General features: G+C 46.8%; 6 protein-coding genes across 6 annotated transcripts; 5 read left to right on the top strand and 1 right to left on the bottom strand.

Moving 5' to 3' along the window:
• Nucleotides 1–549: 549 nt before the first annotated feature.
• On the top strand, nt 550–2,594 carry GLAREA_03929 (heterokaryon incompatibility protein; the record flags this gene model as incomplete). The annotated part of the gene is made up of 2 exons (XM_008084182.1): nt 550–844; nt 901–2,594. The coding sequence occupies 2 exons, from the start codon at nt 550–552 to the stop codon at nt 2,592–2,594; spliced, it is 1,989 nt and encodes a 662-aa protein (XP_008082373.1).
• Nucleotides 2,595–3,280: 686 nt separating this feature from the next.
• On the top strand, nt 3,281–5,932 carry GLAREA_03928 (WD40 repeat-like protein; the record flags this gene model as incomplete). The annotated part of the gene is made up of 4 exons (XM_008084181.1): nt 3,281–3,395; nt 3,456–3,746; nt 3,798–5,618; nt 5,673–5,932. 4 exons carry the CDS (start codon nt 3,281–3,283, stop codon nt 5,930–5,932), a joined length of 2,487 nt encoding a protein of 828 aa, XP_008082372.1.
• A 1,007-nt stretch (nt 5,933–6,939) lies between these two features.
• On the top strand, nt 6,940–7,653 carry GLAREA_03927 (inorganic phosphate transporter; the record flags this gene model as incomplete). Its single annotated transcript, XM_008084180.1, has 3 exons — nt 6,940–6,962; nt 7,021–7,181; nt 7,253–7,653. 3 exons carry the CDS (start codon nt 6,940–6,942, stop codon nt 7,651–7,653), a joined length of 585 nt encoding a protein of 194 aa, XP_008082371.1.
• A 395-nt stretch (nt 7,654–8,048) lies between these two features.
• GLAREA_03926 (Putative DNA-binding protein) lies at nt 8,049–9,222 on the top strand (the record flags this gene model as incomplete). The annotated part of the gene is made up of 3 exons (XM_008084179.1): nt 8,049–8,138; nt 8,188–8,746; nt 8,813–9,222. The coding sequence occupies 3 exons, from the start codon at nt 8,049–8,051 to the stop codon at nt 9,220–9,222; spliced, it is 1,059 nt and encodes a 352-aa protein (XP_008082370.1).
• A 1,756-nt stretch (nt 9,223–10,978) lies between these two features.
• Nucleotides 10,979–11,455, top strand: GLAREA_03925 (uncharacterized protein; the record flags this gene model as incomplete). The annotated part of the gene is made up of 1 exon (XM_008084178.1): nt 10,979–11,455. One exon carries the CDS (start codon nt 10,979–10,981, stop codon nt 11,453–11,455), a length of 477 nt encoding a protein of 158 aa, XP_008082369.1.
• Nucleotides 11,456–12,096: 641 nt separating this feature from the next.
• GLAREA_03924 (P-loop containing nucleoside triphosphate hydrolase) lies at nt 12,097–16,932 on the bottom strand (the record flags this gene model as incomplete). The annotated part of the gene is made up of 4 exons (XM_008084177.1): nt 12,097–12,572; nt 12,626–16,102; nt 16,153–16,478; nt 16,526–16,932. The coding sequence occupies 4 exons, from the start codon at nt 16,930–16,932 to the stop codon at nt 12,097–12,099; spliced, it is 4,686 nt and encodes a 1,561-aa protein (XP_008082368.1).
• Between the last annotated feature and the right edge of the window lie 360 nt (nt 16,933–17,292).

Raw genomic sequence — 17,292 nt, 5'->3', positions numbered from 1 at the left:
ACCGATGCCGAAGCCCATAGTGAATGAAAGTGCAATCTTTGTGCCAACAACGCATCTCACAAAGACGGAAATCGAGCTGAGGAAACCAATCCTGAAGTTCTATGGTCGGGTTGCAATTTCATTTGTACTGTTTAATGCCAAGGAGCCACAAGACAGTTATCTCAGAAAGCATTTAAATGTAAGTCCCGTACTTGCTATATGGTCCCGGCCAGGAGCGAATTCAGTATTTTTCCCCGCCCGTATTTAAGCCCCGTAATCAAATCCAACAATCGCCAAACATGGCTGCGTCCTGCCTAAGTCAAGGTCGACAACCATTGGAGGGAGATTTGGAGCGTCCCTAGGTTCATTGGAAGCCTGGTAGCTTAGTAAGCTCCGCTACTCTCGAAAACCAGTAGGATAGTCCTCTGCTTTCGTCGAAAGATTCTGCAAATTGCACCACTTACTTGGTGGCTTGCTATACACAAAAAGCACCGGTTTGTGATGATATGCGCTGTTTGCACCGCTGTGCTCCAAAATGTGTCGCAGCGGGCTAGTCAATGCGACGGTGTTATGCCGCATCATCTTACAATTTCTAGCCTCAACACTGCACTTGCTGCTCAGTGTTATATTTGCAACCGATTTTGGGCACGTCTGAACGCTGAACAACAATCAAATCTTGCATCTGTGATGTCTGTAGACGCAGCGGCTGGCATCGATTGTGAGGAAAGTCGAGGATACCTTACCACATGTGATCTCAAAGATGCCACACGCTATGGGTTTCCTGGCTGCTATCTGCTACAAATCATCTATACAGCGAGACTGAAGTCCTCCGCGCGAGTAAAGCTGATTCTGCAGCCTTTAAGCCGTTCGTACTCATCCTTTTGACAGCAGCCCGGTCTTGCAAGGCTAACATCCTTGCAGAGATCGATGAGAGTTTGAGATGTAATGATGTTGATGTGTCTAACATGTCAGATAGGTCGTGGTCATTGGCTGAGAAGTGGATTTCAGAATGTACTACAAGCCATGCACAGTGCAACGTTGAAGCAAAAGACAGAGACTGGCACCCTACGCGTCTTCTCGATGTGGCCTCTACAGACGCCAGTGCAAATATTATACGCTTAATGGAGTCCCAAGAGGTCGCTGCCGGCAGTCCCTACATGACACTCAGCCATCGCTGGGGTACTTCCAAGCCTCTACAACTCAGACGGGAGACGTTTGAACAGCTTCGTGCTGGCATTCTCTTGGAATCACTGCCTCTAACATTCAGAGACGCTGTGTTAGTTACCCGACGTTTGTCTATACGCTACCTCTGGATCGATGCACTTTGCATCCTTCAAAACGAAGACGATCTGTCGGATTGGATTAAAGAGGCATCCTTGATGCACAAAGTTTATTCTGCTGCCTATTGTAACATTTCAGCGGCGGCAGCCTCTGAGTCTTTCCATGGTCTCTTTGTTTCTCGAGATCCAGCACTATTAATCTGCCCAACCATAAAGCTCAGCCTCGGGGAGCACAGACCAAAAGAAGACTACTTGATCTCTGATGTTAACTTCTGGGACACTGAAGTATCTCGGGCTCCAATCAATGCTAGAGGCTGGGTTCTTCAAGAGCGTATTTTGGCCAATCGAGTACTTCATTTTGGTGAACGACAGTTGATGTGGGAATGTGGAGAAAAGGATGCTGCAGAAACGTATCCAAATGGTCTCGACAACGCGATATCGAGTCTGTCCGACGATGTGAGATTCAAAGACCTTTGTCCTGACACATATATCCGACAGGCACGGCGGTTTAGAGATCCCATCCACCATCCAGAGTTATCTGCGCACTTTTTATGGGTGCGAGTAGTCGAAGCATATACGCGCTGCCAATTGACAAATCCGGATGACAAACTTGTTGCACTTTCGGGAATAGCAAAAAGGTTTTCTAGCATACTTAGAGACACTTATGTAGCGGGCATGTGGCGACGATATCTCGCCAGTGAACTAACCTGGTCTGTAGATTCGAGTTCCTTCAAACAGCCAGATCCCGACATGAGTTCACGAGCTATGAGCTACCGAGCACCCAGTTTCTCTTGGGCTTGCGTTGACGGTGCGATAATGCCTGGCATGCCTTCCGACCAGGGCATCTTGCTGGATATTGAAGCAGTCCAACTAGAATATTTCACAGATGATCATACAGGCGCCATTAGAGGTGGCTACTTAAACGTTCGAGCTCGATTAAAGCAAATTCAGCTTATACGACGGTTCACAGGTGGACGTGACCAGTGGATTATGATTCTGAATGGCATTGAAATCAGTACAATGAATGACTTAGGTCGTCAAGGAGAATCGCAGCCATTGATCATGCTAGATGATTTAAGAGAGAGCTATGCTGAATTCGTTGCTGGGAAGATCTTTTATATAGTGCCTGCGCGCCTTTCTACCAACTTGAGCGGTAACCTCTACATGCTACTCTTGGAAGCTTTAGAGAATGACTGGGGAACATATCGTCGAGTTGGTTACGCTCGAAGCTTTGTAAAAGCTACTCAAAAAGCGTTATTAGAACCTAAAGAGCAGGATGCAGGATTCCCCTGTCGAGAGTATCGCGATGGCCAACATTCCATAACTATAATATGAAATAGAAGATGCAGATAGCGAGGTTAGGACGTTACAGGACTCTCCACAAACTCGCTACTACAGTCAGGAGATTGGCGCCACCAAAATCATAAGTACAAGTTGTCTTCTAGAGAAATTTAGAAAACGTCTTCAAGTTGATTTGACTGCAAAGGTCAAACAGATTATTAACCAATGACTTCTCAGATATATGAAACAAGACGTAAAAATACCAAGAAACCAACACGCAAAGCGCTGTGATCCGAAGAGAGGTAAGCGGCGCTAATTTTAGAGCTGCCTTGTGGCCTGAACGGGAACGTCACCCGCAGCCGTGCCCGTGCTCTCGTACAGTGTCCATTTCGGTCTCCCAAGCTTCAGAGAGGTCCGCGTCTTGAAGAACGTTGGAAGATTTCTAGACCACCACCATCTCCACGCGCATCGACCCCCTTCGCATCCCGAGAATACCACACGCAATTCCTTTGCCGAAACTGGATCGAGCATCGCCAAATCAATTCCATATTGGCTCTTAGTCTTACGACTTATGAATAATTGAGCTTCAGCACGCGCTTCTAAATAGCCCCGTTGTCTTCCCCTGACGTCGTTGCGCCCGCCCAAAACAAATGCCCAAGGAGTCCACAACAACAGGCGTGAACCAAGTGTGCAAGACGAGGGGCTAAAGGGGTTCGAAGAAGGAGTGGAAGAACGGAAATATGGCCTGGCAATCTCTGTCGGGTATGGGGAGTGGAGGAAATGGGGGGAATGGTCCTCAAGATCCCCAGCAACAGGCGAGCCAACAGCCACAAGGAACGGAATACACATTGCAAGGTGGGCACTGCGCTGGCGGGAATCATATTTGTGGTCGAGGTCGTGGCTAATGAAATTTAGGTGTAATGCGCTTCTTGCAGACCGAATGGCACCGACATGAGCGAGATCGAAACGCATGGGAGATCGAACGACAAGAGATGAAAGGCAGAATCGCCCGCTTAGAGGGAAGCACGAGAAAATCTGATAGCTCGAATAAAGCGCTGAAGAAATATGTTAATATGTTGGAGAAGGCTTTGAAGGAGAGAGATTCTCAAGTCAAGGCGCTTAAAGCTGGGAGCGACGTAAATATCGAATCTGTGCGGGACCGCAAGGAGAAGGAGAGCGCGGCTTTCAAGAAGGATAACCCTCGGCGTAAGTGCTACTGTGAATTCGCTTTCGATTCTTACTGACATGTGGAAATAGCAGCACCAAAGAAGCCCCATAATTCATTCTTGGTAGTCGAAGGAGAGGAGGGGGATCAGATAGAAGATGACCCAGATCGTGGAAATCTCAAAGGCTTCATGGACAAGACACAAGGAGAGCTTACCTACCTTATGATATCGCCTTCAAATCCCATACCTCCTCGAGAACCACCGCACGAAGAGATATCGCTCCAGCCACCATCGTTCGCTCCAGCACCAAGTCAGCAAAGCCTGGAAGATATGTATCAAGCTCAAGCACGACAGAAAAATATGCGCGAACCAAATGTTACCCGTCCATCACCGACTCCAAATCATCATCCTCCACCTGTGCCTATGGCATCTAGCCTCTCGGTTAGAAATGCGGCGCCAGAATCTGCTCCTATGTCTCGCTCTCTAGCCGATCAACAGCCATTACCGCAAAGTTTACAACAGCAAGAATGGTCATCTACCTTTCAGCTTGGAGAACAACCTCGGGAAGAACAGGTCACCAGAATCAATTACACTTTCAATTCTTACGGAAGGGAGATAACTCCTCAGGAGACTGGAGACAAAGAGCCATCAACAGAAGCAGATGGATGGGATTTCAATGAGTCGGCGCAATTTCCTGAGCCAGAAAACAAGCCCGCTCCACTGAGACCCGACAATGACCTTTTTCCTGTGGCCCAAGACCCTCCCAAATCCCCAAGTCGAGGACCTGGCTCGCACCGACGAAAAGGATCCATGTCTAGACGAAAAAGTGCAGACCCAGAATTATCGTTGAATCCGGCGCAGAAGGTCGAAAGTGGGAGTTTCAGGGTCAGATTTGGCCTGAGAGGCCATTTGGACGCTGTTCGATCGGTGATATTTAGTGGTGGTGGAAGCCCTGGTGAGCCCGAGTTATGCACCGCTGGGGATGACGGAACGATCAAGCGATGGATTATACCAGCTCGCTATGACACACAAGCAGGTATGCATGCTGCGCCAAGCGATTTGGATATCCAGAGCTATTTCACCCACCGAGGCCATACTGGAACTGTAATGTGTCTGACGGCTTGGTCGCCATCTCAAAACTTTTCGAGTGGAGGTCGCGCGCAAGGGGATGGGTGGATATTCTCCGGTGGTCAAGATGCAACGGTGCGAGTATGGGAAAGAGGACGAGTTGATCCAAAGGCCACCCTGGACGGTCACACGGACGCTGTTTGGACAGTGTGTGTCTTACCTGGAACAACAGGCTCTGTGTTTGGACCAAACAACCAGTATGGCGGTCCTGATAGGATACTTCTCGTCTCTGGAGCTGCTGATGGGGTAGTAAAAGTCTGGTCTGTCAGTGCCCCGCCACAGTTGATATCGCCTCAAAGCGGTAGCAGCGGTCGAAGAGGAGGTCGTGTTCGAGGGAACTCAATGTCGTCCGGCTCTGCGTTTCCTTCATCGCCACAACCCAGCATAGCGTCGACTTCTCCGTTTAGCTATACTTTGATTCATTCGATATCGAGAGCCAACAGCGATGCCTCTCCAACTTGTATCACGCCTCTATCAGCAGCAGGAGATGCTTTTGTTGTCTCATACTCTGATGCTGCTGTTATTGTCTACGATACCAGAACCGGCGAGGAAGTTGCTGCAATGGCTAGCTTAGAAACATATGATGGAACCAACAGTACTGGTGTCAATGCTATCGTAGCCACTACTAACGGGCTTGATGGTTCGTTAAGTTTCGATTCTGGGAGAGCACTTTCCGAGGATGATAGTATTGTCGGTGGTGCAACCAGATCAAGTGGTGGTGTCGAGGGAATCATAATCAGCGGGCATGAAGACCGATTTATACGATTTTACGATGCTAATAGTGGTAAGTCATTAACCGAATATATTTCCATGCAAGCAAAATCTAACATATCTGCAGGGCAATGCACATATAACATGCTCGCTCACCCAGCTGCTATATCGGCTCTCTCCCTCTCCCCAGATGGTCGCGAACTCGTCTCCGCCGGCCACGACGCAAGCCTTCGTTTCTGGTCCTTAGAAACGCGAAGCTGTACTCAGGAAATAACCTCCCATCGCCTCATGCGCGGCGAAGGTGTATGTTCCGTAGTCTGGAGCCAGGACGGAAGATGGGTCGTCAGTGCCGGTGGCGACGGAGTTGTAAAGGTATTTGCACGATGATAATAATATGAACCAACGACAAATGAGGGCAATTTCAAACTCGACCCAACTACTTTTTCTTCTCCTGTAATTTTCAAGACGCGGGGGTTCAGGACGCGGCTTTGTATTAAATGTTGAGCCGAATTGAGTATAAGATGAGTGATGGAATTTCGTGGACGGAGAAGAGCATGACGAAGGGCAGGGGAAGGGGAAGAATAAGATGGGGATAAGATAAAGTTGTTACATTATACCACATTATGTAGTTTAGATTATGGGGATTATCTTATCCTGCGTTGGGTTTGAGGAATGAAATGGAGATTTATGGGGATTTGTGTGATTTGATTTGACCTTTGGTATAGATAGATGTGACACTTTGTGCTTTTGATTAGAGGAGGTGAAGTGTTGTAGTAGTGATAGCTACAAAGGCTGTGATTGTCGGACTTCCGAAAACAGATTGGCTTTTCGAATATTAAGGGGTCAATGTTTTTGAGTTGAACTTGCTATGGAAATAGACAGCTTGAAGAACAACTAGTCGAAGGATGAACTTCAATCTTGTGTAAACCCTTTATTGGTATATCACATGTAGGGCAGGTAAAGGGCAATATAATCTTTGGGGTAATTAAAGTCTATAGAGAAATTTAAAAATATACATCCATATAGGTTTTTATATTGACTATCTTACTCATTTGTCTCTTGTTAGTAAGTGAGCGAGTGATTGAGTGATGTTGAAATACAAAACTTAAAAGTAAGTATACTAGCGGCGGAATATCGGCTAATCTTTCACCCAATCTGTCCTCTGGGGCAAAGCTCCACTTCACCAGCGCCGCGTTCAGGGCTTCCTCGGGAAACTTTTAGATTCCAGAGCGTGCCAGCCACATACAAAACCTCTTACCCGCTCTGTCTTGCGCATCGCATCATCGCAATCACCTCTTCTCACATTTTCAGTTCAAGTGGTCGCATTCAATTACGACCTCCTTCTTTGGATTGCTCGTATATATCAAGACACAAGTCTTCGTACCACTTTCAAAATGGCCGGTCTCAGTCCCCAAGTGTGCGTCTTCTTGCTCTCCTTCCCAGTCCACGCAAACAGAATGCTGATGCTATCGCAGTACCAACTTGATCATCATCCTTGGGATGATGCAAGTCTCCAAGAAGATTCCATGGGAGGATTCGCAAACTCTGTTCTTGGTTCGCGCCGCGTATCTCCTGTCTAATGCAATCATCATCTCCGTCTATGCCTACACACACTACAAAATCAACCAGAAGAAAGGTAGGCGTTTTCGGATCTCGGCAGCATCGATGCTCCATTTACTAGGGAATAAAGCTAACATGCCTTCTTAGATATGACCACGCTCAAATACGTCGATCAACCACAAATGGGCTCTACCGAAGAGCCAAAACTCATCACCACAACTGTCCACAAATACGATGTCGACCAAATGAAGGCACTCTACAAGGCACAAATGATGGGCGTAGGCATGATGGCATTCATGCACTTGTACATGAACTACACCAACCCTCTCTTGATCCAATCCATCATCCCACTCAAGGGCGCATTCGAGGGCAACGAGGTCCAGATCCACCTTTTCGGAAAGCCAGCTATCGGAGAGATGAAGCGACCATTCAAGGCTGCTGCAGGATTCATGAGCGCTCTCCAGGGTGGAGGTGCCGCTCCTACACAGGACAAGAAGACCATCGAGGCTGCTGAGAAGGCTGGCCGTGGAGGTGTTAAGGACGAATAGATGGCTTACAGATATGGGATATCTCTTCTGGTCATTTAATTAGGGGGCCTATAGGAACGGTCGGGGATTTTGTTGGGATATAACCCAGGTGGAGGGAGAGATAAAATTCCTGGTTGTACTTTTACAAGTCGAGTAGACAATGCACAATACATTGATTTTACAACATCATTCGAGACATTTCTGTGTATCGTGCCCAAATTATTGAAGACCTTAATTGTAATTTATTTTTTGTGTCAAATGCTAGCGAATCCCAGGAATAGGGATTGCCTGCGTCACCGAGGCTGCCGAATAATGTGCGAGTCATTCGCCACCAACTTCAGCCTCGTCGCAAAAGTTACAAATGTCTACCACAACTTCTTCACAAATAAACTCAATCAAAACGACATAATTGAATCATGGAGAGACCAAGTACACCTCCACCTCGACGGACCACCAGAGCAAACCCCGTAGTCTCACCTCCAACACCAGAAGTGACTCGGCGCATAGTTTGTCAACCCCTCCACCGTCTCTACCTCATTCTCTAACAACACCCAGGAACAAAACAGACTCAAAGCCAAAGCTCTCCGCGAACAATCTCTCGCCCGCGAGAAAGCAGAAGAAGCATCAACCTCATCCCTCAAACGCACCTCCGCCGCCATCTCAACCGGCACCTCTACTCGCGATGGCACCAAACCCGCTCCAGACAATGGCATCCAGGCAGCGCGCAAGTTCCGCAAATTCGTGGACCATGACTTCAGCAAGATGACGGACACCAAAGGCGGCTTTCTTAGCGTCGAAGATGATCCTTTCAATAAAGCACTGCATAAACCCGCGGACGACGCGGCCAAACCGGCGCATATGACTTTGAAGGAATGGGAACGACATCAATTGATGAAAGAGCTGCGACGGACGAAGCAGGGGCCTTTCGAGCCGGGATTGAGTGTGCTAGCCAAAGATGCGGAACGCTGTAGGGAGTGTAAGGGTATGGAGATTGATCATGTGTGGTTAGAGGTTTTCGGCGTGGCGGTTTGCGGGAAGTGTAAGGAGAAGTTGCCGGAGCGGTACAGTCTTTTGACGAAGACGGAGGCGAAGGATGATTATCTTTTGACGGATCGTATGTTCTTGAATCTATACTTCTGCAATTATATTTGGAAATGGATATGGGCTAACAAATGAACAGCCGAACTCAAAGACGCCGAACTCCTCCCCCACCTCAACAAACCCAACCCCCACAAATCCCACTGGCACGACATGATGCTCTTTCTACGCTTCCAAGTCGAGGAATACGCCTTCAGCACCAAATGGGGATCTGCAGCCGCCCTGGACGCCGAGTTCGAGCGCAGAGAAGAAGAGAAGAAAGTGCGCAAGGAGAAGAAGTTTAAGGAGAAGCTGAAGGAGTTGAAGAAGAAAACCCGCACGGATGTTTATAGAAGGAATCTGCAGAATGGGAATAAAGCCGGACAGTTTGGGGATCGGATTGGAGGCGGGAAACATGAACATGAGTGGGGGAGGACGGTGGAGAATGCGGAGGGGGAGACGGTTAAGACTTGTTTGGAGTGTGGGATGCAGGTTGAGGAGTTGGAATTTTGAGGTCTTGAGGGGACGGGGATGTGTATGATTTTATGATTTGGCGTGATGAGGGATGGGTCATGAACGATGGATTGCTTGGTTAGGCTAGGCGAGTGTTTAAAGATCTGAATGTATATACACCCAAATTTTATCCTCTGAGTATCACTTTATACCTGATGTATATTGATTCCGACACGAAAATCTAAGCGAGACATACCCCTTAAAATAGCCTAAGCTGATCTCGAGAACATAAACGTTTTCATTCCTCAAACCCAAGGGTCGGTACTTACTACAAAGAGTAGCTTAGCGTTGAAGTGCATCGAACTATCTACAACTCATGATTCAACAAACCTTTTGGATACGAAAAGTACCCTAGATCTGAGACCTCGCCATATATAATACCAGAATCGCAGTAACTTTGTTCTGAGGATGTACTATTGAGAATCCCTGGTGTGCCACCGACGATGTAGAATGTAGATTCGTAGAAATTTCGTGTCTCTTTTAGGGATCACAAGGATCTTCTTCTTTCTATTAACGATTTGGATTTGGATTGAGACTTTGGAGATGGGATAAGAAGCGAAATTATACTGGGAGTGCTGAACTTTGGAGGCAAGTGTTGTATGTTTGCGAGAGAGGTACTTGGGCTGTAGTGTTTAAGTTAATGATTATAGAGTTTATCATTTCTCAAGAATTAATTGATTTACAGTGTTTTACTTACTGATTATAGAATTTATCATAAGGGGATGGGAATAGCTGATACAATAAGGAATTGGCTAATACTGTAAGGAATTGGTGAGTACTATCAGTAATCAAGAAGTTATCGTAATTTTCCTAATTATCGTGACTTTCGTAATTTCGGGGAGGCGAATACTCACAAACGCCACTGACGGGTTAAGAGTACTCAACTACTTATCATATAGTAAATACCTTCTAACTGTATATAAGAATTGTAAAGACTCTTAACAACTAGTCTATTATCTAAAAAAAGCAGCTATTTAAGTAATTATCGTTAAAAGGTAAGGGTTTTAGTAGAGATCTAACGACTCGGGATGTGACGAGAATTTAGGAAAATTACCAAAATAAATTACACGTTACATTGAACGATATATTATTTTATGATAGTAAAAATAAAGAATCGTTCGTCTGATATCATTTATTAGTATATTTACATATAATTGTATACTATCTTAAATAAAATGATAATAACATGGTAGCACTGTCGACAATATGCTACTCTATGTAAATGTCTGAAAATTATTTCGATTGTCACTGCATTCGGTCAGTTCTATCTCACTCACTAAGATGAGAGAGTAAAATGTTGCAGATTTCTAATCTTGATATGTGATCTTAGAACTTGTCACGGTAATAGTGAATCAAGAATAGTTCATCACTTCACTATAAAGTTGGCAAACCCTATTTGAATCATGGCCTACACACTTACCAACAATTAGATAATGAGTTGTACGCAATAAAACCGAGTGTCTTGCTACTTAACCCATGAATAACTAGTGGTTCCCCTCTCAGGAAAGTAATAGAAACGTGGAACGATGGATAAATAGTATGAATCAGTATAATCCAGACACTTGATCCTGAGGCATTCCTAGGAATCATTAAGTTTTGACACCAGCTTCTTCCTACAAAAGCACACACACTTTCCACTACACCTGCATCTAAGATCATCATCAAACCTTTGAGCTCAACTCCTTCAATCCACCACTTCCACTCAACAAACTCACCACTCCTCAAGTTCCCAACCAAAACACCATCCCCATCCAAAATGACCACAGAAACTCTCCCCAACATCTCCTCCCTCATCCTCTCCCCCACCCACCCCTCCCCCACCTACCCCATTGCCCGTCCCCCCCGTCTCCGGGGCGAAGCCCGCTGGACCGCCCTCTGCGCGCGCCGCTGGAACCTGCACGTCGCCCAGCACCCTTTCCCCATCCGTCCCACCCCCCTCTCCCCAACCGAAGGCTACGCCCTCGATCACGTGCTAACGCTCATCTCCCTCCACTACACCTACTTACACGAGAGCGGGACTCGAGACTTCTCTGACGCCGAGGTAAAGGAGCGTTTAAACGACCTGATCACCATGTGTTTTGAGAGTTTCTACATCCGGGCGCAGCTTGAAGAAGCGGGGGTTGCTGAGAGGGATGAGAGGGGGGAGGTGAGGGAGGTGTATGAGTGGTTGGAGTGGTTGGATGGGGAGTTGGGGAATGGACCGCATATGATGTTGTTTTTTGGGGAGAAGTGATGGGAGGATGGGTGTTAAGAAAGGTGTGGGGGGTTGAGGTTATCACGCTTAATGGGAAAGCATAATAGATTTAGATTGAGTTTAGTATCTTATTTAAGCTCAATTGACAAGTTTTTGCTCTTCCTAGTTTTCTTGAACACATACCACAGACTTTCTAGTGACCTGTAAATATTGTGACTGACTTGACGGTTTATCCTTGTAAAAACTTTTACTTCTTGTAAGATCTGACGATTTCATTACTGGCACTATCCATCTAGACGAAAAAGAACCAAAAGACTGTCAGGAGCACTAACAGGTCTATAAGTATTTAGATTAAAATAAACACTCTTTGTAATCAACAAAACAACATCATATAATATAAACATAGATTGCTCACAAGATCTATAAACGAAAATCAATTCAGACAAGAGCCCACTTGGCAGACTCCCATTATCATTACTTGTTTAAGCATTCGTGTTGTACCTTATTCAATGTTACATAACCATATTTTAAATTATTTGAACATATCTGATTAAAATTAAAACACTTATTATCTCCAACCCAATCTCCAACAAATGAGAACAGCAGCAAGCCAGTCTATAACAAAAGAGAAATAACCAACCAACGCCAACGCTTTTCCAACCAAATATCACCCAATCCAACTATTTATTATGGGAAGGCAAGATACTTCCACCCTTAGCCTGAGGAGCTTCCTTCTTCTTCTCCGTCGACCCCGTCTTATTCTCTCCAGGATCCTTCTTAAACAGCTTCAAAACTGGCGCAAATTTCTCTGACATGCTCTTTCCACTACCCTTGCGTACTCTGATAAGGTAATACAGCAAAACAGCCATGAAGATGTTGAAAAAGATGTAAGCAAAGCCAATTCCATAGTTGCGCCAGCGCTCGCCGTAGTAGACATTTGTGGAGGCGAGGGATTGGTCGGTGTTGATTAATGCGCAGTATTGACAGTCGGCGGTGGCAAGAGGATTGTAGATTCTACCACCAGCTGCTTGTGCGTAGGGAGCGAGATAGTCACCGCAGTTTGAACCGGCCGGGGGTTGCATTACCGCGAGTTCGCTGTCGGAGCACTGAACTTCACGGCCAGACAGACCGGTTGCTGCGATACCACCGACAAGATCTAGATTGTTTGTTAGCCTGTGGTCTAATAACTTTGCGTGAGTTTTGACTTACAAGTCAATGGAGATACACGATACATGAAGATCCAGAATCCTGGAAGTGCATTTGGAGGTTGGAAGACACCGTTGAAAGTCAATGTCAGAGAGAACATCAGCGTGGCGATGTTACCAGCGGTCTCGGAATCGGGTAAGGCGGCAATAAGCATATGAGCGAAGGTGCTGGCAAAGACGAAGAACTGGACCAAGAAAAGGAGAATGAGACCCTGCCTTTCCCCGGATGGAATACCTTCGTTCGTGTAAATCGGGTAGAAGTAAGAGCCGAAAACCATAATACCTAGAAGGATCTGGTATGGAATCTCGACAACGATGTTCGCGATGAGAAATGCCTTCCAACTGTATGCCTTGGATGGACGCTCTCGTACCTCGTACAAATCTCTTTGGAGAATGAAACGAGGCATGATTTGCTGGACCAAAGTCGTGAAAATTGTCGTAATCATGAAGATGGAGAAAATGACGTCTTGGGTACCTTGTTGAGTGGCATCGGCGTGGAAGAATGAGAATCCAATGAATAGAGCAGAAGCGACACCCAACAAGATCTTGCTGTAGATGTATCCTGGTGTCCGCCAATATTGTTGGAAGACACGAAAGGTAACTTCCTTAAGTTGTTGTGGGAATGGCATGGCAAATTCGCTGTGTGAAGCCTCGGAGTCACCCTCGTTAGAGTGTTGGGATCCCATTTCGTCTTTAATCCGCTGTAGTTCTTTTTGAACTCCTTTTGTTTCTTCGCTGTTATTCCATACGTCTGCCCAATCCGTTTTGGACTTGCCTCCAGGTCCTGCTCCCACCATGGTAAGCATGTATTCTGCTGGATTTTCATCATCGCCACACTTCTCAGCCCCGTGAGACTCAAAGTAGTTCAAAAGTGTTGTGGAATTCTCCCCAATGTCGCCAAAATAAACCGTACGTCCACCTTTCGCGAGGAAAAGAAGTCTGTCGAATTGTTGGAAAAGGACTGCACTAGGTTGATGGATAGTAGCCAAGACAGCTTGTCCATTGTCGGCGAGTTTGCGGAGGAACGAGACGATTGCCCAGGAAGACTGAGAGTCGAGACCAGAAGTGGGTTCATCCAAGAACAGAAGCAGAGCTGGTTTGGCAGCCAGTTCGACACCGATAGTCAAGAGTTTACGTTGTTCGACATTGAGACCTTCTCCAGGTACACCTACGACTGCCTCAGCAAAGTCTTGCATATTCAACATCTTGATGACATCTTCGACAAACTCGTGCTTCTCTTGTTTCGACACAGTCTTGGGTTGACGGAGCATGGCAGAAAATCGAAGAGCCTCGCGGACGGTCGTAGTTTCCAGGTGAAGATCCTGTTGTTGAACGTAACCGGTTTTACGTTGGAATGATGCGTCCAATGGTTTTCCCGAAACGAACATATCACCGGTAACAACGCCCATAGAGACTCGCTGAGCAAGAACATCTAGAAGAGTGGTTTTGCCCGCACCAGAAACACCCATGAGGGCGGTGAGTGTCCCAGGTTTGACCCATCCATTAACATTGTCAAGAAGTCTTCGAGGGTTCCCTTTAATCTTAATGTCATAGCACACGTCCTTCCAGGTGAAGACATCGGTCTGAGGTGGTAAAGCTTGTACCTCCTCGTCTTGATGTGCCTCATCGCCAGCATCATCTCTGCTACCACTTCCAACGCCCGCAGCAGCAGGAGCTTCGTCATCATTCTTGGCCGCCTTTTCGGCCTGTTCGAGATGCTTAGGAACGTGGCCGCGGCGAAATACTAGTACCTCGGCAGAACTATCTGTTGCAGAATTGAATTCGGTAGCGGCAAGATAGACGAACAAGAAGAAGATCATGAAGGCGAACATGAACCCAAGATTCCTCCAGATGTGAGAGTATGAGTATTGAAATTGAGCATCGAGATAATCATCACCAGAGACAGTCTGTTGACCAGCGACTGAGCCCGCAACCGCACAGACGAAGTTGTTCCCCGTGAGCGAGTATCCTGGACCAGATGGAACGAGCTGGGAACAAATGAATTCCCGCCCATGGAGCTCATTCACGAATAGTCCCTCGAAAGCGTAAGCGACGGGATTGATCCAGCTGATCCACTTGAACCAAGGATGCATAAGAGGTCGGGGGATGACGAAACCAGTGTAAATAACGATTGCCAAAGTGACAACTCCAGCAATGGCTAGAGCTTGGGAGACAGTCTTCGTTGACGCAGCTATACTTCGGTAGATTTGAGACATCGTAAGAATGGCGACGAAATTGAACATGAAGAAGATGAAGAACTGGGAGGGTTCTCGTCGAAGACCGGCCAGAAAGTACAAGATGACGTTGAAGACGGTCGCAATTGCGAACTTGACAGGAATATCAGCAACAATACCAGCCATTGCCTCTGTGAATGGGTGATAAAATGCGTAAGATGCTTGCTTCTCGATAATAGGACGCTGGGCGTACAAGTTGTTGATTTCGGAGATGGCAATAAGGGCGTTGAGGAGAATAGCGAAGAAGAGAACACCTCCCTTTTGAAAGAAAGAGGCGGTGTTGTTTGGTGTACCATAGAAAATTGACCCGATAATGAGAGCCATCACAATTTGACCGATGATAGTCGTGACCGTGCTAGTCTTGTCGTTCCAAAGACGTTGATAAGCTCGCTTGGTGCAGTACTTGATTTGCATAGGAATGCTGACAGTGTATGGTGATTCAGGTCGGACATGTTTTGCTTGCATACCTTTGCGGCTCTCTTTGAAGGTCTCGAGTGTCTTGCCACCCATTGGGAACTCCTCTTCATGGTGTTGGGTTTCTTCCTTCAACGATTTATAGTATGGAGAAGCTTTCCAGTACTTCTCGAAGTCATCAGGAGTACGAGGAATTTTGCCCTCAAACCCTTTGCGGGCAATGCGTTCAGATGGGTTAGTGACTGAAGTCAAGAAGTCTCCGGTAGTTTGACGAGCTGGACACTCGTACCCCATATCAATGAAGTATTGTTTCGCAGCGTTACAAGGCCCGAAATAAATCTGACGTCCCTCGTACAAGACTACGGCTTTGTCGAATAGGTCGTAGATAGCTTGGGAAGCTTGATAGATTGCGACGAGTTGGACTGTTCCCTGAAGGTTGGATGACATTCGTAGGGATTTGGTAAATTCTAAGGCGGTTGCGGCATCCAGACCTCTGGTAGAGTTATCCCAGGATGCAATAGGAGAACCGGCCAAAGCCATTTCTGCGATGCTGACACGCTTCCTTTCTCCACCAGAAACACCCCGAACGAAATCGTTTCCAACCTTCGTGTTGTATGTATGTGAAAGACCGAAAACAGCCATGACGACTTGTGCCATGTGTTTAGCCCAGCTTTCGCGACTGACGCCTTCGACTAAGCGCGTCTGGGGTGTGCGGACACGGGCAGCAAATTCGAGGGTCTCGCCGACTGTCAAATGCGGAAAGTGCTTGTCAACTTCCTGGTTATATACCAGCTCACCCCTGAACTGCTTCATCATCTGCTTCTGTGTGATACCTATTCTCTATCAGTACGATTTAAGCAAGCAGGAGATTGAGTAACCCTACCATTATAATGGATGTCAGATTGCTCTTTCATATCAAGTCCGTGAAGTTCGCCCATCAATGTTTTGAGAAGGGTGGAGCAACCACTACCTGGCCGACCGAGGACCACAAGCATCTCTCCAGACTTCAAGCACCCATCAAATTCATTCAAGATGGTCTTTTCTGGTCCCCTCCCGAAGAACTCGCCAAAACGCAGAGGTGCCAAAAGTAGTGATCCGACGTTTTTCTGCAGATTGATTGCCGAGCCCGAACCGCATACTTTCAGGTTTTTCCAGACGATGCCAGCTCGTCTTTGGACAACATCATTCTCGTCAATGAGTTTCATGATCCTAATCTTGTTAGCATGATAGATCCAATTTTGGGATGTTATACTCACATGCGTGCCCACTTGTAGACATTAAAGTCTGGTGAGGCCGGATCAAGAACAGGATCGCCTAACTTCACACCGGCGAGAGTGTCTTGCCTCGAAAGCGCCGAGGATGCATTGGTATTACTTCTGCCCAGCGCTGAGCCCCCAAAATTAGATGCAATCTTCTTCAGTTCATCCCGGTCTCCCGCCATGATGGGTTGAAAAGTTCGCTCATTTTCAGTCGAACTAGTATCGGTTCTCTCAAGTGTGTCTTTCTCCGCATCATGGCCCAAGGAGGTAGAAGCATCAGACTCAATTCTGTCGTGTCTTTCAGGTTGCTCGATGTCTTCTATCGGATATCCTGGGTGGCTCTCGTCGGCAAGAATGTTTTCGTCCCGCTCCGGGAAGAAGTGTCTGTCGGTATGGTCCGTCATTTTAAACTGTTGCGGTCGTCTGAAAAGACGTGGGGTATATCCGAAAGCCTCCACCTAGAGTTCACCTATTGTCGGCAGCGATCACAACGTAGGAGCTCGTAGCAGCGCTCGATTATGGCGGAGGCTATTGAGGCGGGGTCCAGCTAACTGATCGTAAAGAAAGTAAATCTGAAAAGGGTCCTCGGGGCAGAGGGTCTTTTGAACCAAATCGACGGAATCATACTTTCTGCCCAGACTCGGTCAGCCATTGACCTCAATGCGCGTTCGACTAGCAATTGGTCAGTGTAAACAAAACAGACGCCATAGTTTAGACTTTGGGATAGCGTTCGAACCGGCCGAGCGCGGAAGAGTTCAAAATAC

This window comes from Glarea lozoyensis, assembly GCF_000409485.1.
Source record: "Glarea lozoyensis ATCC 20868 chromosome Unknown GLAREA2, whole genome shotgun sequence".
NCBI lineage: Eukaryota > Fungi > Ascomycota > Leotiomycetes > Helotiales > Helotiaceae > Glarea > Glarea lozoyensis.
This window is presented reverse-complemented; position numbering and strand designations above follow the sequence as displayed.